General features: G+C 35.9%; 1 protein-coding gene and 1 long non-coding RNA gene across 4 annotated transcripts; both read right to left on the bottom strand.

The window, feature by feature from the left end:
• Positions 1-10,278: 10,278 nt before the first annotated feature.
• LOC136841682 (uncharacterized) lies at positions 10,279-13,748 on the bottom strand. The gene is made up of 4 exons (XR_010854063.1): positions 13,606-13,748; positions 12,012-12,055; positions 11,130-11,366; positions 10,279-11,017 (listed from the first exon to the last, which is right to left on the bottom strand). It is a non-coding gene; the product is annotated as an uncharacterized lncRNA (long non-coding RNA).
• Positions 13,749-16,676: 2,928 nt separating this feature from the next.
• LOC136842105 (uncharacterized) lies at positions 16,677-20,332 on the bottom strand. Of its 3 annotated transcripts, none has more exons than XM_067109480.1 (4): positions 20,162-20,332; positions 18,046-18,088; positions 17,439-17,687; positions 16,677-17,266 (listed from the first exon to the last, which is right to left on the bottom strand). In XM_067109480.1, exons 2-4 carry the CDS (start codon positions 18,070-18,072, stop codon positions 17,081-17,083), a joined length of 462 nt encoding a protein of 153 aa, XP_066965581.1. In that variant the 5' UTR covers positions 18,073-18,088; positions 20,162-20,332; the 3' UTR covers positions 16,677-17,080. The 3 variants fall into 3 exon arrangements, with proteins under 3 accessions (XP_066965581.1, XP_066965582.1, XP_066965584.1); XM_067109481.1 differs by having other exon boundaries at positions 20,158-20,323; XM_067109483.1 differs by having other exon boundaries at positions 16,943-17,266; positions 20,233-20,321.
• Positions 20,333-20,656: the final 324 nt, after the last annotated feature.

Below are 20,656 nucleotides of genomic sequence, written 5' to 3'. Positions count from 1 at the left end.
AAGTGTGGGTGTGTATGGCAGAGAGATAGAGAGAGAGAGAGAGAGAGAGAGAGAGAGAGAGAGAGAGAGAGAGAGAGAGAGAGAGAGAGAGAGAGCAGTCATAAGTTTTGATTTAATAATTCCCACTTGTGTTTCTTTGGTTTCCTGTATCCCCCAAAATCTTTGGTCATAATTTTCTGAATACTTGAACCATACCATTATTCATTGTATCGCAGAATGAATGCTTTACTCCCCAGGATTTAACATTTCGTTCAAATGAACCGAAGCATTATAAAAGCAGAATCTTTGCAACAGCTGAGAACAGAAATAGCTCTCTACGCGGTTAGGTGGCTTTAGGGGCTCCGAATTTAATTTAGAATTTTTTCGAGGGCTCCTGTTAACTCTGTTATCGTAAATAATTGGATTCGTTTCACGTGATCACGAAAATAATAGTCTATTAACTGGGGCTGACTGTTGAGTGTAATTGGAATAATCGGATACTTTATTTTTATTTAGATAAGTTTGGATGAGATTTCCCTGGGCGCCATCACTAATTTGGTGTATTACTTTCATGTTCAAAAATTACGACGAAATGTTACTGTTACTGTTGACTTGACTATCGATTTTAGGGACAGTGATTTGGACTTCGTAATTTATTTGCTTAATTGATGACCTTTCCGTGTGCATCGTTGATTTTGTATTGATGACCTGGTTTTGCATATTTGCTCTACAGTGTCTTGTAAGATGAAGAAGTATATAAACAAAAGGTAAAAGTAACCTGCCGCGGAAATTGAAATAAGAAAGTAAGCGAAGTGAATAGGAGAGAGAGAGAGAGAGAGAGAGAGAGAGAGAGAGAGAGAGAGAGAGAGAGAAACGCAATTATAATAGGGAAAGACAGAACCCAAATTGTTTCTGGTTTATGGTTGGGTGTTGAAATTCACAAATTCGAACTTGCGTGTAGGGAAGAAAAGTTGGTGAAACAGAATCAGTCAAGTGTCAGTTATACCAATTCAAGGATTCACCAAAGAAAAAATGAAGTGGAGGCAAAATTTCCACTGAAAAGTCCGGGAAGTTAGCGTGTAGAAACAACGACAGCTATCAAGGATAATTCTATGAGCGAAAATTGCAGAATACGATCAGCTGAATAAATTTTTGTATACAGTTGTAATGTTCCATTTGTGTATGTATGTATAAATTATAAAATTCTCTCTCTCTCTCTCTCTCTCTCTCTCTCTCTCTCTCTCTCTCTCTCTCTCTCTCTCTCTCGTCAAGGCACATTAAGTTCATTCCCACGTTTAGGTATTTTTTTCGTATACAGATTGCAACACGCAAGTATAAAAGCCTAAAGACTGTCAGTGGAAAAGAATCAACTTGAAAGATATTACTCTCATTACCATGATGACGTACTTCCAGGAGATTAATATCTTTCAAGTTGATTCTTTTCCACTGACAGTCTTTAGGCTTTTATACTTGCGTGTTGCAATCTGTATAAGAAAAAAATACCTAAACGTGGGAATGAACTTGATATGCCTTGACGAAAGAGAGAGAGAGAGAGAGAGAGAGAGAGAGAGAGAGAGAGAGAGAGAGAGAGAGAGAGAGAGAGAGAAACGGTTGCTGGTCTAGGGCAGTGAATATACTGTGGAATTAAAAAAAGAAATATGAGAGAGAGAGAGAGAGAGAGAGAGAGGGAGCCTTATTACAAGGTCCCAAGAACTTATAATAAGCTGCAACATTCTCTTGAAATGCAGAAAAGAAAGACAATACAGTCCCTGTTTCAGCATTTTGCCTGAATCATGATCCCACTTCGGCTCAGTAGTTGACGAACAAAATTGCTCTTGGTTAATACACCATTCGTGTTGAATGGGTTTTGTTGCAATGGAGTGTCTCATGGCTTGTGAAATGAGAGAGAGAGAGAGAGAGAGAGAGAGAACTTTAAACTGGAAAGATTCTCCTCCATAAGAGGTTCAGAAATGCTGTCATAAAATGAGAATAAAAAAAAAAAACTGTAATTTTCCCTAACTCCGTCAGTGAAAATTTTGTTACATTCTCTCTCTCTCTCTCTCTCTCTCTCTCTCTCTCTCTCTCTCTCTCTCTCTCTCTCTTTGTAGAAGTTAGGAACGAATATTGTTTCTGGGACACTGTTGGCTTTGTGAAGGTATTCTTTACAAGTTAGTTATTTCTATATATTTTTTGTCTTACCTTTTTAACTGTAGAATATTGTTTCTGGGACACTGTTGGCTTTCAAGTCGCATTTTCAAGGCTATAAAATATAATATAATTTGCGAACATCAATAAATTAAAAATTAATGCAATGACAACAGTAGTAAAATATTTAAAAACAAACACATTCCAATAAGTAAAAGGAGTTCACTAAAAGATCCGCTTTTTAAATAAGTAAAAACAGAGTGGGACAACACACACTCAATCGTCCTCAGTGAAATTGTTTTTATTTCTACTCTGTTTTTATATTTATTTGTCTTACCTTTTACTGTACCTGTAGATATTTGTTATTGATGTTCGCAAATTATATTATATTTTATAGTTTTGTCACTTGGAATCGCGAAATCGGCATTGAAAATAAATATGATGATATATATATATATATATATATATATATATATATATATATATATATATATATATATATATATATATATATATATATATATATATATATATATATATATATATATATATATATATATATATATATATATGTATATATATATACACACATATATATATATACATATACATATCTATCTATATATATATATATATATATATATATATATATATATATATATATATATACAGTGTATAGACATATATATAAGTGTGCTAGCTTGTACGAGGCTGCAAACAAGAATGAAATTTAATGCATTTTCTTGTGTAAATATGTTCAATTAGTCTTCACTCAAAAGTATTTGGTTCCATAACATTATTATTATTATTATTATTATTATTATTATTATTATTATTATTATTATTATTATTATTATTATTATTATTATTATTATTACAAAATACCTAACGACACAAGAACGTATGATAAATAATGTAAGAAATTATTAATGTAAATATGTAGTTGTCGACATTTCTTCAAACAATGCCGGTGCCTTTGAAAGCGTCCTTGACGTCCACGTAATGAGACAATTGATTCGTTTTCTTGTTCCCTTATCCTTTACCGCCACCATGAGTATTTGAAGTTTCTCTTTGATACCAAAAGTTTCCCAGTGCCTTTGTGATCCTTTGGTCATTTTGAGGGCTTCGTATTCTTGGTCATTCGATCTCAAAGGCGAAGTTTTGGGGGCGATACTCCCGTCCCAATCAGCATCCCTCCACATCCCATCCCACAGCGATAATTACGTTAATCAAGTCTCGTTCTTCCGCCTTGCAGGTCTTGCGAGACTGAAGCAATTGCGAAACTGACACGGTTGACACCTTGATTAATCGGTCTGTGTGCAGTCAGCGCGAACGACCTTCAGACGCGTTCGAGGTTCTGGTGCACAAATGCCGCCTGGAAGATTTGTTGGAGAACACAAGAGCACTTGTGCATGATCAGCATCCTATCCTTTTCCTAATGTTCCGCTTAATTGATCTTGGTGTCGTCGTCGGTGCCGCTTTGTGTTTGCCTAGTTTTCTGCCTAACTCTGGGTAATGAATTTATAACCAGTGTTCTCGAACCTTCAGTTGGGCCTCCCGTAGGGGTGTTAGTACCGTTAATGCACTTCACGGGGTGCACTGTAGGCATTACTAAATGTTCCTTGCAGCGTCCCTTCGGCCCATAGCTGCAACCCCTTTCATTCTTATACTGTACCTCTATTCATATTATTTTTTTCCATCTTGCTGTCCACCCTCTTTTAACAATTATTTCATAGAGCAACTGCGAGGTTTTCTCCTGTTACACCTTTCAAACCTCCCTACTCTCAGTTTCCTTTCCAGCGCTGAATGACCTCATGGGTCCCAGTGCTTGGCCTTTGGCCTAAACTCTATATTCCATTCCATTCATTTCGGCCATGGCTTATGTGCTATAGGCTCTATACTACATTCTCAGTACTAAAGGTTTCCACAGGATGTTAATATGGCCGCTGCGCTAAAGCATGAGCACCTGGGCCTTCCACGGGGTTCAGATGTGTTCTCTTGTCGGGGGGCACAAGCTTGCATACTTTACTTTTGTTTATCATGTCCTCAACTCGATATGAAGCTCGCTTCGTCATATATTATTCTTATGCTTATCCAGACTTTGACCTTGAATAACTTAGACAATTCCGAAGATGGAGTCCTGAAATTACCAGCGGCGCGAGACCTTGAGGGGAAAACATGACTGCCAAAGAGACATCTGTATCAGAAAGGCTCTACTATTATAGCCGCCAAATAAAAACCAGAAAACCTGTGTGGAAAACCAACTCAAATGTTTTCATTAATATATGTTACGTGCAATTGATGCCTTTTTAGTTTTCTGTCAAAGAAAACTATTTTTCTGGTTTTGTCTGTCCGTCGACGCTTTTTCTGTCCTCCCTCAGATCTTAAAAACTACCGAGGCTAGAGGGCTACAAATTGGAATGTTGATCATCCACCCTCCAATCATCAAACATACCAAATTGCAGCCCTCTAACCTCAGTAGATTTGACATCATTTAAGGTTAAAGATTAGCGATAATCTTACTTCTGGCAACGATATAGGATAGGCCACCACCAGGCCGTGGTTAAAGATTCATGGGACGCGGCTCATACAGCATTATACCGAGACCACCGAAAGATAGATCTATTTTCAGTGTCCTTGATTATGCGCTGTACAGAAAACTCGATTGCGCCGAAGAAACTTCGGCGCATTTTTTACTTGTTTTATTTGAGGTTAAAGTTAGCCATTAGGCCAGGCCACCACCGGGATGTGGTTAAAGTTTCATGGGCTGCGGCTCATGTAGCATTATACCGAGACCACCGGAAGATAGATCTATTTTCGGTGGCCTTGGTTATACGCTGTACAGAAAACTCGATTGCTCCGAAGAAACTTCGGCGCATTTTTCACTTTTTAGTTTTCTGAAGAGACAACTATTATGACGGCTTCGTCTGTCCGTCCGCACTTTTTGTGTCAGCCCTCAGATCTTAAAAACTACTGAGGCTAGAGGGCTGCAAATCTATGTTGATCATCCACCCTCCTGTCATCAAACATCCCAAATTGCAGCCCTCTAGCCTCAGTAGCTTTTTTTTTTTATTTAAGGTTAAAATTAGCGAATATCGTGCCTCTGGCACCGCAAGAACACGGGCCACCACGGCCGTCTGAGAGTTTCATGGGCCGCGGCTCATACAGCATTATACCGAGATCACTGAAAGATAGATCTATTTTCGGTAATCTTGATTATAAGCTTCACAGAAAACTCGATTGCGCCGAGGAAACTTCGGCATATATTTTACTTGTTATCTATTTGTGTTAATCTGTATGTCTCTTTTTTAGGGCATTCGGTGATGTGTTCCAGTGCAGTGATAATTTTGCTCCTGTCATATGCACACACACAAAATATATATATATATATATATATATATATATATATATATATATATATATATATATATATATATATATATATATATATATATATATATATCACAAATCTATGGATTCAATGCACATACATAAATTGTAGTCAAGGGCAGGGATACTCTGGAGATTCACACTTCCTTTATTGCTTCCTACGTTTCGTGATTCATAATCACATCATCAGGGAATTTTATGGAAAATCAAATAAATTAATAAAAGTACTGAACGGCTAAAATTGAATTACGTTAAAACATTAGTCATTAAAAATATATAAAGGCTGTTCAAAATTACAAACACTAGAGCACACTTAAATACATACATACAAAGCATAAAATCACGTTACATAAGGACACATATAGTTACACAAGAGCACATTAAAAACAGCAAAATCACAAAACCCTCCAAATAAATTACAAAAAAAAAATTGTTTAATTTTAAGAAAATTTTCAAAGAATGGAGAAACAAACAAAGACAGTAATATACTTATACAAAAAGCAGAAGACGCTAACCTTACAATGCGAACGACAGAACCACACCAACAGTAAAAGAAAAATATATACAGAAAAACAAAACAAAAAGATGAGAGGTACAAATAGTAATGAGCTATGTCATAAACAATGGAATTGAGGCAGTTTGAGTGTTTAATGAGGGAACCCTCAGTTTAATATTTAAAGACTCAAGTATCTGAAGTTTCTGTTGGTTCTGTGTTTGGCCAATAACTTTAAAATCATCATAATTTATATGCGTTTTGCACTTGGTGGCATGATTTCTTATACAGGATAGCTCTGGATTGGAGAGTCGGCATCCAGCTCTGTAACTCACCGCCTTATGAGAGTCGGCTCTGATCCTGAGAAGCCGCCTGGTAGATCCAACATATGTTCCCAGACTACATCTGGGACAAGTATATTCATAAACAGCACCAGACGACATCAAAGGGCAGAGCCGATCTTTAAACCTGAAGAGCAAGCCGATTGTCTTTGGATTTTTTGGGATGAGTTTGATGTCAATGGCCCCAAAGTACTTCTGAACGATCCTAATGAAATCCCTTCTAAAGGTATCATCATGTAAAAATGGGAAAACGGCGTATATAGGGAGTTTAGGGACATTAAAATTTACTCTAGGGTTAAGTGATTTGTTCAGTAGTCTGGAAAGAATTCTATAGAAAGTTTTGTTTGGAAAGCAATTATTATTAAGGTATTGTTGCAGGAAAAGGATTTCATCATGAAAAAGGGTCCAACTAGAAGTGAGAGTTAAAACACGGTGTATGAGAGTGTGAACAGAGTTAAGTTTGAAATTAAAAAAGCAGGAGCTATAAAAGTTTGACCCAAAACCAGTAAACGCTCTTTTTCTAAAAACAGTAGTATTGAAACGGTCATTTTCTTTGAAAATCAAAATATCAAAAACGCCAGTTTTAACGTTATTCAGTTTTAGCCGTGCAGTACTTTTATTAATTTATTTGATTTTCCATAGAATTCCCTGATGATGTGATTATGAATCACGAAATGTAGGAAGCAATAAAGGAAGCGTGAATCTCCAGAGTATTCCTGCCCTTGACTACAATTTATATACTGTATATATTATATGATATATAATACATACTTTCTCTTAGCCTTCTTTTTTCAGAACCTGTATCATATCAAGGACCGCCAATTTTTCAAGTAGTATTAGGAGCAATAATTTAAGACAGGCATATTTTCGATTAACATTTGGTATTTCGATTTAGTATTTTTGGATAACTAATGACTACAGTCTTTGAGATGATTAAGGAACAGGACTGTTAGGTGCAGCCGTATTTAGCGGGATTTAGTGGACTTTCACATGCAATATTTAGGACGTTATTTACAATGCAATTTAAAATAATCGCATTTTTCAGATATGTGACCCATTTGGGAATGGGTCTTACCATTCAAAGCATTCATGGTAATATTTCCTAAGAATACTTTGAATACTCGCGTTTGGGTGGGGTCTTTAGGATATTGTCACAGAACGGGAACTTTTAGCCTGCTTGCATTTAGAACTTTCGACACTGACTGGAATACTCAAGACAACTGATGTGGAGAGGAATGTCTGTAACTTTTATATCTCATTGAATTTTTTATTTAGATGATTAACAGAGATATTTATAACATTATTGCTTTACATGAGTAGAGTACGTCACCAAATGAAGGTTATATGTATCTCTTACGTTTGACAGATAATATATATATATATATATATATATATATATATATATATATATATATATATATATATATATATATATATATATATATATATATATATATATATATATTATATATATATATATATATATACATGTATATATATATATATATATATATATATATATATTATATATATATATATATATATATATACATATATTTGCCAGCAATGCTTACGACGGCCGTATGACTACAATACTCTTGACAGTCATATATATGAAGTAAAATGTATAATAGTATTGATAATAAAATAAGTATTCATATAAGCTGTGTTATCTCTGGATTATCTGTATGCTCGTAGCTGTGATTTAAAGCAATATTTATGATAGATGTTGTTTCGAAACTCTTGGCTTAAGTGCGATTATCTGATGGTAAGAACTTTTTTCTATTTGTCAGTGATGCCAGTGTTGGAAGATCAGCAATTATATAGAAACCGTTCACGTGTTCTTCTGCTATTAGTAGTTCCTCGTTGGTCGAGTCGGTAGAGTTCTCGGCTAGCACTCTGCTTGTCCCGAGTTCGAGTCTCCGGCCGGCCAATGAAGAATTAGAGGAATTTATTTCTGGTGATAGAGATTCATTTCTCGGTATAATGTGGTTCGGATTCCACAATAAGCGGTAGGTCCAGTTCAGCTCTTCGTTGGGCGAGTCGGTAGAGCTGTGGGCCAGCACTCGCTAGGCCCGAGTTCGAGTCTCCGGCCGGCTGATGAAGAGTTAGAGGAATTTATTTTTGGTGATAGAAATTCATTTCTCACTATAATGTGGTTCTGATTCCACAATAAACTGTAGGTCCCGTTACTAAGTAACCAGTTGGTTCTTAGCCACGTAAAATAAGTCTAACCCTTCGGGCTAGCCCTAGTAGAGCTGTTAATCAGCTCAGTGGTCTGGTAAAACTAGGGTATACTTACTTTTGTAGGTCCCGTTGCTAGGTAACCAATTGGTTCTTAGCCACGTAAAATAAATCTAATCCTTCGAGCCAGCCCTAGGAGAGCTGTTAATCAGCTCAGTGGTCTGGTTAAACTAAGGTATCCTTTTTTCTGATACTAGTGACTGGGCTATAGAATTTGGGCCAAAGGCCAAGCACTGGGACCTATGAGGTCATTCAGCGCTTAAAGGTAGGAAGGTTTGAAAGGCGTAATGGAAAATTTGATGAATCAATTGTTAGAGAGGGTTTAGGTGATTGAAGGGATAAATGAAAGTGTTTATAGGGGCCGAAAGGACGCTGCAAAGTTAATGCCTACAGTTCACCACGCTAGGTGCACTGACGACACTACCTCCCTACGAGGTGATATGATACTTTTGTTTTTTAATCATTTATTTAGAGATTTATGATTCCAATATATTTTTATGAATACTTTGTTAATCATATTTTGACAATATTTTGTGTATCTTGCCGAAAACTATCATAATTACGCTTTAATAGGTCAGTCTATCTTGTACAAGTATTAAGACTAAACTGTTTACGATGTAGGCCTACCGTTATCCAAGTGTATGATCTGTGCAACTTTTAGAAATAAGCTTTTCGGTACATGGTGCGCAATCTAGTTTTACAAAATTTATTTGACAGAAATCATAGAAATATATTTTCTATCATATTTTTATATCTTCATTGGAATATGTTCTATTTTCATTTAGCCTTCAGTTATTGTTTGAAAAACAGATGCTGTTGATTCAAGCTATTTTTACATTTACATTATTATTATTATATATTATTATTATTATTATTATTATTATTATATATATATATATATATATATATATATATATATATATATATATATATATATATATATATATATATATATATATATATATATATATATATATTATATATTATATTGTTATATTTACATTGGTTCCACCCTTTTCATCTGCAGCCGTATATTGCTAAAAATAATCTCTAAAAATGAGATTATACACATGAATACATTTTTATGATCGAATGCTAATATATCTCATAAAAGTTTTACTACATTCGAGAAAATGATCAGGGATGGCTTCACTTTGCAAAGTACAAAGACTGAACATTCGAGGTCTCATTCTTTGTCTCTTTCTCTCCCCAGCCATCTTGCATTGTTTGATTTCAAAGGACACTGATTCCTGGTGCAGAGTTTAACGACAGACAACACCAAATTGTTGATGCATTGTATAATTTGATATTTTGCAAATACGGTGTCACAAGCTTTCGTTTTATGACTAAATTGAGCAGGCTTTTGCTCTGAGATAGGGTTTGATTAATTACTGAAATCACAAGGTTTATTGACATACAGGATTTTGATATATTTGAAAGGTAGTTATCAGCATTATCAACGCTTCCAACGTCATGGGAAGCGGAGGCATTCGGAGAGGCTGCCACTCAAAAACTCTGTTCCGGAAGATGGAACAAAGAAAGATCTTAAAATAAATAAGGGAAGCCGGGGCGGGTTTTAGATCAGAGTAAAACACGGAGTAAAAGCCCTAACCAGGTCTGTCGGCATTTTTCCAGACAAAAACATATAAATAAAACAGGAATCTTACCAAAATAAAAAGACTAATCTATTAAACAAAGGTCTTCATTCAGTCCTTATCAAAACGTGGCATAAACTCTGAAAAAATTAATACCTTGCAATAAATGTCGTGGACACGACTGCATAATAGAGATAAGCCTTAATGCACAAGTACAAAAACATCAGAAAAAAAAAGTCAGATCATACATTTCTGATTATTTTAAATGAAAACAGAGTGAACTAAAAATTTTTAAAAAATACTTAATGGAAAGTTTGTAAATATATACCAAATACTGCTGATGAAAGGCTATGTCATGCATGCTGATAAGGCTAAGACATGCTAAGCAACTGAACAAATATTGATCTTTCACATCTGAATGACATGAATAAAATTAATTTAGCCTTTGAAATTAAAAATACCATTCAGCACAGGAAAATTAAGTTTCCCTGGCCACATCACATATTGTTGGCCGTATCACATGTACATTAACACAATACAAAACAAAACGTTATACCAATACATGAAAAAGTATGAAAAAATACAAACTTGCACCGATGAAACTGAGTTTGAGATAAATCTGTCAGTCAATAAGAATTAAGAAAAAAAGGGGGTGGCCAAAGAGCAAAAAAGCTACCCACCCAACAGTACTACATTTGGTTACGGCAGTTGTCACGCGTGGCTTGATTACAACAATAGATGCTTGTTAGAAGAAACCCCATCATCCCAAGGATCAAGCAAACCAGGACAAACAAGCAGTTATAGAGGATCTTATCTTTGGTCTTGGCTTCCTGTGGGTATAAAAACAGAATGATTCCTTCATCCAGTACTAAATGTTGCCTTGTTTCATGAGCAGTAAGACCAATAATATAGCCTCAAAAGAAGAAGAAAAGTTCAACTCACCCGACAGACCGGGCAAGTGTCAGGGGGTTCTGAGACAACATCGGGAAGGTCTCCATAGGCCGGAACAGCCATGGCTCCCGAGGGTCTTTCTGAGGGTGGGAAGGAGCCTCCTGCAGGTTGAAGACTGTGTGCTGCTGACGATGATGGATGCGGAGGCGGAGAGGAGGAGGAGAAGTTATCTGGTGGTGGTGGACTGTCTGGCCAGTATTCAGAGGAAGTGTACGCATCTTCCCCTTCCTGAAAAAAAATTTAAATATATATATATATATATATATATATATATATATATATATATATATATATATATATATGTGTGTGTATATATATATGTGTATATATATGTTTGTGTGTGTGTTTACATACATGATTCGCACTTCTCCTTAACAGAAGCAGAAGCAGGAGAGAAATCTAATGTATGGTACTAGTAAGAAAGAAAGTAGAAGCGATGAAGGTCAGTTATGAAAACATTGCATTAATAAAGGGAAACTGAATGCTAAACTTACTGTTGTGCTTGGATACAAACAGGAGTAAAATTCTTTTGTATTTACATATTTCCGCTGTAGCCTTTTCTGGGCTTGACTTCATTCAAGTCTACTTGTTTTGCTTGTTTTCATTTTTTCTTTTTACATAACTGTGGTAATACTGATGTTTGAGTGGATGACGATGACAGACAGACACTCAGGGAAAGAGCCAAAAACCATGAACTCCCCAAGCCAAATTCTACAGTGCATAATATTAGCCCTTACGAGCAAACAGATGCGAAAAGGTAACAGCATTAAAAGAGAAATAGCAAAAAACTTCAATGCGCAAATAACAACGAGTAATAACTTGAAATGAAGGTCAAATAAATGATGACGGTAATAACATTGAGAAGTCATTCACCTCTCTTACTTGTGGTCCTTCCAACATCTTTTAGTAGCTAAATCCTGAAAAAATAATTAGAAGTTATTCCGGCATGCTTATATCTATCTATTTATCTATCGACCAATCTATCTATATAATATACATATACATATATAATGACTAAGTACATATGATCATAATGTTTTGATCTTAAGAGCAATAAAACTATATTTGGAAAATAGCATTGATTGCAAAAGTAAACAGAAAATGTCATTGTTAAAGGTATCGGATATTAACAACAAAACGTTGTAAAATAAAATTTAAAAATAATGGCATTCAGTGGCATTTGAGCTTCAGTGGATACCATTTTCTGCCATTTAATCTGATCATCTTTCATTGGCAAACTTTATTCAACCATATAAAATTAGCCACAGTATTCATGAGCTTTTGGTATCATGGATGTATAGGCCTAGTACATCCGTGAAGCTCAAGCAAAGGTCATTCATACGGAGCCCAGTGTTAACTTCATCGTCGAGGCATTTCAAAAGAAATTTCATTCGTCAGTAACATTTACGGCATTATTATCATTGCTACCAGCGAGCAGCAGCCCTAGACGGAAAACACAATGCTGGAACTGAGGGCCTGAAGATAGGAAACCAGCCTAGTACGGAAAAAGACATTGAGAAGATTGAACATGGCCTGGAAAAAAAAAAATTCTCGGCTGCACGGCTTTCTATCTTTTATTTTCATTCAATCACATATCTGTTCGATGAGTGAGTCTACACTTCTACCCCCTTTCACACTTAATCCCACGGTCTAGCGCATAAAACGGAAAGCCTTTTACATAGGAGAAACGGACAGCTAACGATAAGCATCTAAAAACATACATTTGAAATTTCTATTCCACTGCAGTTACACACGATCATTGATTAATTGAGAGAGAGAGAGAGGGGTGGGGGACGGGTTCGGCGTGAGCTTCAAGTCAGCTCCTGAATCGGTTCAAGGCACATCAGATTTGGAGATGACTAGACCTATGGGAAGCCTTACGTCCTATAAATGTGTAAACACCGGATAAAATAGCAGGGTTTAGTAATAAATCAGAACGATAGCAGCCTACGCAGCATGCATAATTGAAACTGACCTTTACGCCTGTAGGCCTCTGCGCTTTACATGCAACTGTGGATCATTGCTTAAGAACCAAACTTAAGCTTTACTAATTCTCACTGAAATCACCTTATTGCGAAAGTTGCAGGTTATTTTAATGATAAGTAAATGATTACCAAATGCTTATTGCTTAGAGCATAAGACCACTTTGAATCTACAGTAAATAACCAAAATGATTAATGGAAAGGCAATGTTATTAATATATGTATGAGCAAAGCAATGCTATCTGGTAGCATTTCATTCACTCAGCTCCCTCCTACAGAACGCAACTTTATCGTAAAATTTTTAATAAAACAATCACATGAAATGGAATTCGAAACATGGGAGAAACTTCTGTCAGCGGTTGTCTCACAATGGGATATGTGCAACAGATTATATATATATATATATATATATATATATATATATATATATATATATATATATATATATATATATATATATATATATATATAATGTCTGAACTTACCGCCAATGTCGGTGTTTGTATAGAATAGATACAATTAACAAACGATATATCTGTTCCAGGTGGTTTGTCCCAAACACAGTCGAATTATGGTACTTTCAGCACCAATCAACTCCGTTTACCAAGACGCCTATCACGGTACTGTTGGACGGTCGCCGGTCGGTCGAAGATGGCTCTATAAAAAGTAAAAGTCACTGTTCGAATAGTTGTTAATCGACTTTAATCTAATTTTTACTTGTTTTTAAAAAAAATTTATTGTCCTGGCGAAGAGAAAAATGATACAACTATAAACTAATAACGGTTTTAAGGCACTAGATATTCAAAGCATAGTCTTAATGAAAGAAGCTGAAGTTGGGGGCAAAGTTTACTTTCGGATGAAGAATCGTAGGAAATTCACGTAAGAAGAAGGAAAACTTCCAAGGCAATGAACTAATTACGAGATTATACATATGTATGCAATTTCATGATTAAATACCATATTTCTCATGAAAGTTTTACTGTGTATGAGGAAAATTATTATATATTTCTTCCCTTTTCAAAGCACTAGGCTAATATTCTAATAACGGACCGAACATTAAAACTCTCTCTCTCTCTCTCTCTCTCTCTCTCTCTCTCTCTCTCTCTCTCTCTCTCTCTCTCTCTCTCTCTCCATACACTTTGCATTGTTTAATTACAAAAGAAACTGATTCCAGCTGCAAAGTTTAACAACAAACAACACCAAATTACTAATGCATTGTATAATACAATACTTAGCAAATACGATACCACGAGCTATAGTTTTAGGCCTTTAATGAGAAAGCTTCAGCTTTGATATGTTTTTGATAATTTGTTAAAATCACAAAGGATTATTGACATACGAGATTTTGATATATTTGAAAGGTAATTATCAACATTATCAACGCTTCGAAAGCCATGGGAAGCAAAAGGTCTTTGGAGGGATACCACCTGCAAATTCTGTTCTCTAAAACGGAACAAGGATCCAGAGATGGAAAGTTGGGGGAGAGGGGCACGGGTTTAGACACTTGTAAAGTACTGAGTAATAGTCTTAAATAGGTTCCTCAGCAGCTGTCCAGACTAAAATCTTGCTGCAGTTGAACTACTAATTACAGTAGTTAAACTAATAACCCTCGTAATTCAACTGCGAGAATACATGGAATTAATTAGGATTTTTACGACAATAACCAACTTCTTCCAAAATCTTGGAATTTGCTAAGATTTTGTCCTCAATGACCTACTTCCTCTAAGAAGGATGGCTTTAGAGGAAAATACACTGCACCAGTTACCTTAACAAAATACTTTGATTAGAGTGCATCCTACGCCTGGAAAACTTCCAAATCTTCTTAGTAGGCTCATACAACTTCGTCAATAACGACGTTGATTTTCCTTTCAAACGTCTCATTGACCTCTGGCTTGTGCACACTGCCTAGCTTCTTGGATTTCTAAGGTCATTTTGTTCTAACCCTCGACACAGGTAATTTGGTGTTTCTGGGAAATGGAAGGGCTATGGATTTAGCGTAGAACAATTCCTTTAGTTACACGACGTATTCTCAAGAAACATGACCGGCTACGTCGTCTTTCGAGCGCTAGTATTAATTGTGGGGTAAGCGATGTGGCAAGAGGGATATGACTAGAGCTTCCCCTTTGGCAAGGGACCAAGGTGTTATTTGTGGAACTGTTGTTGGCTGGACGACCCCTTCGTTTTCAGGATTAGCCTATAGTTTGGGATGGCCTCAGGCTACTAGCTGTCTGTGCAGACAAACGATGCTACGGCCTTAAATCTTAAATGAGGTCGGGTACAGAGACTAAACAGAACCATGAAAGGTGGTGGTGATCCGGAATCTTCTCTACCTCCCCATCCTTGGTAGTTTTCCCTCAGTTATATCGTAATTCACCGATATTGTCATGCATATAATGGTGTTTGCGTTATCTGACCTGCCAAGACCATTTTGCGTTGTTCCGGTAATAACGTCGTCAGTACTAGCACGCTTTGTGCGCCATCTTTGTGCATGTTTAGTTTCATTTTCATTAATAGTAAGTAGTCTATTGAAATTGTGTTTTCTCAAGGGATTAATTTTTATTCATGCTTGAGGTTGCGCTTAGTATATCTCTGTATATTATATAAAACATTAAATTAAAATTTTATAAGAACATAGACAATACATGGGTGTATTCATAAAAATACAGAAGCAAAGCAAGTTTAAAACTCTGGCTCATTTCTGTCTTAATAAATGACTCAGAACCTGAAAAACACACCACAGAAAGAACAAATAGGTCTATCCAGCTTATGCAACTTTCGCGCAGTGAATGCTGCAAAAATATTTTGTAAGAAACATTTTGTTTCTTAAAAATATTTTTGCAACATACACTGCACGAAAGTTGCATAAGCTGGATAGACCTATTTGTTCTTTTTGTGGTGTGTTTTTCAGGGTCTGTGTCATTTATTAAGACAGAATTGAGCCCGAGTTTTAAACTTTCTTTGCTTCTGTATTTTTATGAATAGACCCATGTACTGTCTATGTTCTTATCAAATTCTAATTTTCTGTTTTATATAATTTCTAGCTTGTTGAAAGGGTCGTATTATTGATTCTGGTGTATTGACCTATTTTCTATTTGATTTGAAAATCTTGCCTCTGATTTACTGTTTCGTGAAATTTCTTCATGTGTCGGAAGCTTATAATATTGCCTTTAGCATATTGACCTTTTATAACATTTTTTTCCATCATATTTTCGACTTCAGCAATTTGCATTTTAGTAGGTTAAAAGCGCCTTACTATTTCACCGTGAATAAAGACCACATTAAGATGAATAAGTAGGTCTGCAAAAAGTAGACATATTTTAGACCTGTTTTTTCTAGGTAGTTGTATAGTTCATCAGTCTGACATTTGAATGCAATTAAGTAGAAGCACGGAGGGAGAGTAAAAAATATGAAACACTGAGATGAAAGCTTACAGGTACAGGTATTCTTTGGTACAATACTTTGCATTCTTTCATCATGCCAGGTCCTTATGGTGAATTTCGAGAATAAGTGGATGTGGATTACAATAATAATACTGTATAACAATAATAATACTGCATATTATTATAGTTTTTATTATTATGAATGAATATAACAAGATCATCTCGTTATTTGTGGACTCGTATTGGAAGGTTTGCTTTTATATGAAGGATGCAAGTTGAAGGGCATTGAGAAGCTGAAGTTGGAAAGTTGAGTGGGAAAAGAAAAGCATGTGAATAACGTAGGAATCCCATGAGAATAAAAAGAAAAAGTGTCATCTATTACAGTAGGGTCCTTATGAAAACGTGGTATAAACCTTTAAAAATTTTACCAAACACCCATAATGACAGAATATATAAAAAATGATAAACTTACTCTAATAAAACAGGGCTAGAGACAAATCTGTCAGTCCACTATATAAGAAGGAAATGAACAAATAAATAAATAGATAAGTAAATAAATAAAAGATAAATAAATAAACTGTCACAGAACAACAAAGTCATCATAATGACATCCTGCAGGTCTCCTAAAATTTGTAATGGCAAAGTCACACACTGGTGTCCTGCAGCAGCAGAAGAAGGCCAATACCCCGGGCACGATCAGGCAAGGGAACAGCAAGACGCACAGGAGCCAGGTCAACCAGGTGGGCCTCTCGACGATTTGGCCTTTCTGTGGGCATAAAAGGACACAGTGATTCCTTCATTAAATACTGAATGTGACCTAGTTCTTTAAGATCTTGATATCATGGCTGCTACTTATAATCCGAGGTACGTTGTGCACACACCATGAGTAATAAGACTAATAACATAGCCAAAGAGAAGAAGAAGAAACTTCGACTCACCCGACAGACCGGACAAAGTCCAGGAGGAAGATTCACTATTGCTTCCAAATCCGGGAAGTCTTGCTCGACAGGAACAGCTATGGTCATCGTGGGTCCCTCTCGGGGTGGAAGAAAGGAAATTCCTGCTGGACGGTTTTCAGCTCCTGACGGTGTCGGGTAAGGAGGTGGAGGGGTGGAGCGGGAAGGGGAAGTCTTATAGGTTGGTGGTGGATCGTCAGGGATGTCCGCAATGCCAATGCCATATTTATCCTGAAAGATCGTACAGTACATAAGTAAACGTCTTTTTATTTAATATTTCAACTATAATCTTATCATGTCTACTTCCGTTTTGCTTTTTTCCATTTTTTCTCATACACTTTTGCTAACAGCGTAGTGGGTTTATAAAACTAATGGTTGAGTGGATGCTGATGACAGACAGAACGCAGGGAAAGAGCAAAACTCCTTCAGTCCTTAGCCCTAGCGTACAGACAGATGCGGAAAGGTATGGTATTAAATAAGAAATAACAAAAATAAAAACTCCATTATATAAATAACTACAAATAATGAAATTAAAGCCAAATAAACTAGAACGGCAATAACTCTTTTGTAGGATTCAAAAGCCACTTACCTCTATTGCAAGTTGTCCTTTCGACATCTTTAGTGGGTAAATCCTGAAAATAGAGGTTATTTCGGTCAAGTTTTACTTCTCAAAAAAAAAAAAGAGCTCACTTGTATATAATTGTATGCCTAACGCTTTGGTCTTGTCAGAGATAAAACTAGGTTAACCAAATGGTATTGCTTACAAAAGGAAGTCTGTCGTACAGTACCGCTAAAGGCGCTAGATGTTCTAATTAAACACTGCCATTTAATCCGAATAGTTTTCGATGGCAAAATCTTGTTCATCAACAGAAAACCATCCACAGCATTCATTAAGCCTAAAATGGCCATGAAGCTCAATTACCGGCATTCATACGGAAAATGGAGCACACTGTTATGATATTTCAACGTCAGTCAATTTTATATTAAATCTAAAGCTTCAGTGGTATTTACGGCATTATTATTATTGCTGAAGCACAAGGGCCCTGTGAAGGGAAACAGCCCAGTGTGTAAAAAGAAGCTGAGAAGTAAAGAATAAACCACGAATGACAGATATCAATGAAAAAAGATAAAATAAGTAATATAGGGAAAATTACACCTTTGGACTGCCGCACCTACAAATCTTGGCTGCACCGATTTCTGCCTTATAATTTTCATCCCAGTCCATATTTTAATGTTTAATTTCCACTGTAAATCGAAACTACTTTAGATGAAAGCAGCGCGCTAGTTTTATTGACAGGTTACTTGTGTGCAATGTGGGTGGGTTAAGTGAAAAAGATGTCGTTGTCTGATTTGAGGATGTATCTTAAGAGTAAACTTAATTATGATAGATGAGTTTTGCGCAGTTCATATAAAAGGAACTTTTGTAAGATTTTCTCAAGGAAATATATGGAATATGTATTTGAGAAAATGCTGGCTCAATTGTGTACGATGCCATTCCCTTTAACACTGTAGGTCGGTTAGTCCGAATATTATTTAAGATGGATATTGATTATTTTCTGTGATGCAAATTAAAGACTACTGTTATAAATGTAATGTACAGTAATTATTGCACGCTGAACAATTTGTACAGTTATGAATAAGAGCTATTTTAGTTGATTATTAAGTGCTGTGTATGAAAATCTGTAGATATACATGGAAGTGTTCCTAAACACAATATTGCAGCCAAAGAACAATGTATTTTGTTCATTGAATATTTCAAATAAAAGAAAAAAAACATTATTGCAAACGAACAGTTATTGACGAACGGGAAAACATACCATTAAACAGTTCTGTTTAATTGCTGAGAGAGAGAGAGAGAGAGAGAGAGAGAGAGAGAGAGAGAGAGAGAACAAGGTAAGTGTGAGATTCATACGTGCCTCTAAAATTGACTTTATACACACCAACTCTGTAAATGCCTAGGCCTATAGGAAGCCCTGAGACAATATTTTTTTTCTTTAAGAAAGCATTGTATGGTATACTTTTCTGAACCAGTTGCTAGTCATCAGCTTCAGCTTATTAATAAAAAAAATACAAACGTGATTATTATCTCCTGTCTTGGTCTCTCCACCTTAATTTTATTTTATTATTATTAAGGTATAGTTTAACCAGACCACTGAGCTGGCTCTCCATCTTAAATAACTACAGACATTGCATCTTCACTTCACCTCTCCCTGTTTCCCTATAGAAAAGAGGAAGACGTTGCGGCATGAACCAAGGGCCAGTGCCTACACTGACATAAGCCTAGTTTAATCTACAAACATAAAGTAACAAATACTGACAATGAAAACCATTATTAAAACACTCCATATAGCACAGAAGGTTTTGCAGGAAATCCCGAAGACTACAGCGCCAGTGCATGGTTAATCACAACTGGCTTTTAGGCCTATAAGCCTCTACTATTTGAATGTAGTCACCGTATTCCAACTGCTGCAGTGTATTAAGATAAAACAATTTATAAAGTACATGATTAAAAAGATGCAAATTCGTTAACACTGTCTGAATAATGCAGAGGCAATGATATTAATATTTGTGCGAGCAAATCATTGCTACTACATAGCATTCTTTCTTTCACTCAACTCCCTCCTAGCAAACATGGTAGCAGGTTTTTTCAGCGGTTGTCTCACAAACGGGTATGGGTAACTTGTAATTAAGTATGTCTAACCTACCGCCAGAGTAGATTTATATGGCCAAAAGTTGGTATTAATATAAACTAGAACACGAATAAAGAATACTGAACCAAGTTCAAATGGTTTGTGCACAGAGAAGGCCGCCCCACGCGCACATCACTAATTTCCAGGTGCGTCTGCTAAAGGAAGCGCCGAAGCAGTAAGCACTGGTATAAATCTCGAAGTTAGAGGAAGACCAACGTCCGTTTAGTTGCCAGTCGACTTGAATTTCGTTAGTTCTTGCTTTTACGAAACCTTTTAAGCCCAGGTGAAGAAAATTATAGAACTATATATATTAATTATCATTTTTTATTATACCAGACGTTCAAAGCATAGTCAGTGAGGCCTTAACGTTATTGAAAGAAGCTGAAGCTAGGAGCAAAAATTACTTTCGGATGAAAAATCGTAAGGCATCCACTTGCGGAAACAGAAAATAACGAATTGCCAACAAAATTACTAAATCTGAATACTCACAGCGTATTTATACAATTCAGT

Source organism: Macrobrachium rosenbergii, chromosome 9 (assembly GCF_040412425.1).
Source record: "Macrobrachium rosenbergii isolate ZJJX-2024 chromosome 9, ASM4041242v1, whole genome shotgun sequence".
Classification (NCBI taxonomy): Eukaryota; Metazoa; Arthropoda; class Malacostraca; order Decapoda; family Palaemonidae; genus Macrobrachium; species Macrobrachium rosenbergii.
The sequence above is the reverse complement of the archived record's forward strand: the minus strand, read 5'-3'. Positions and strand labels throughout refer to the sequence as shown.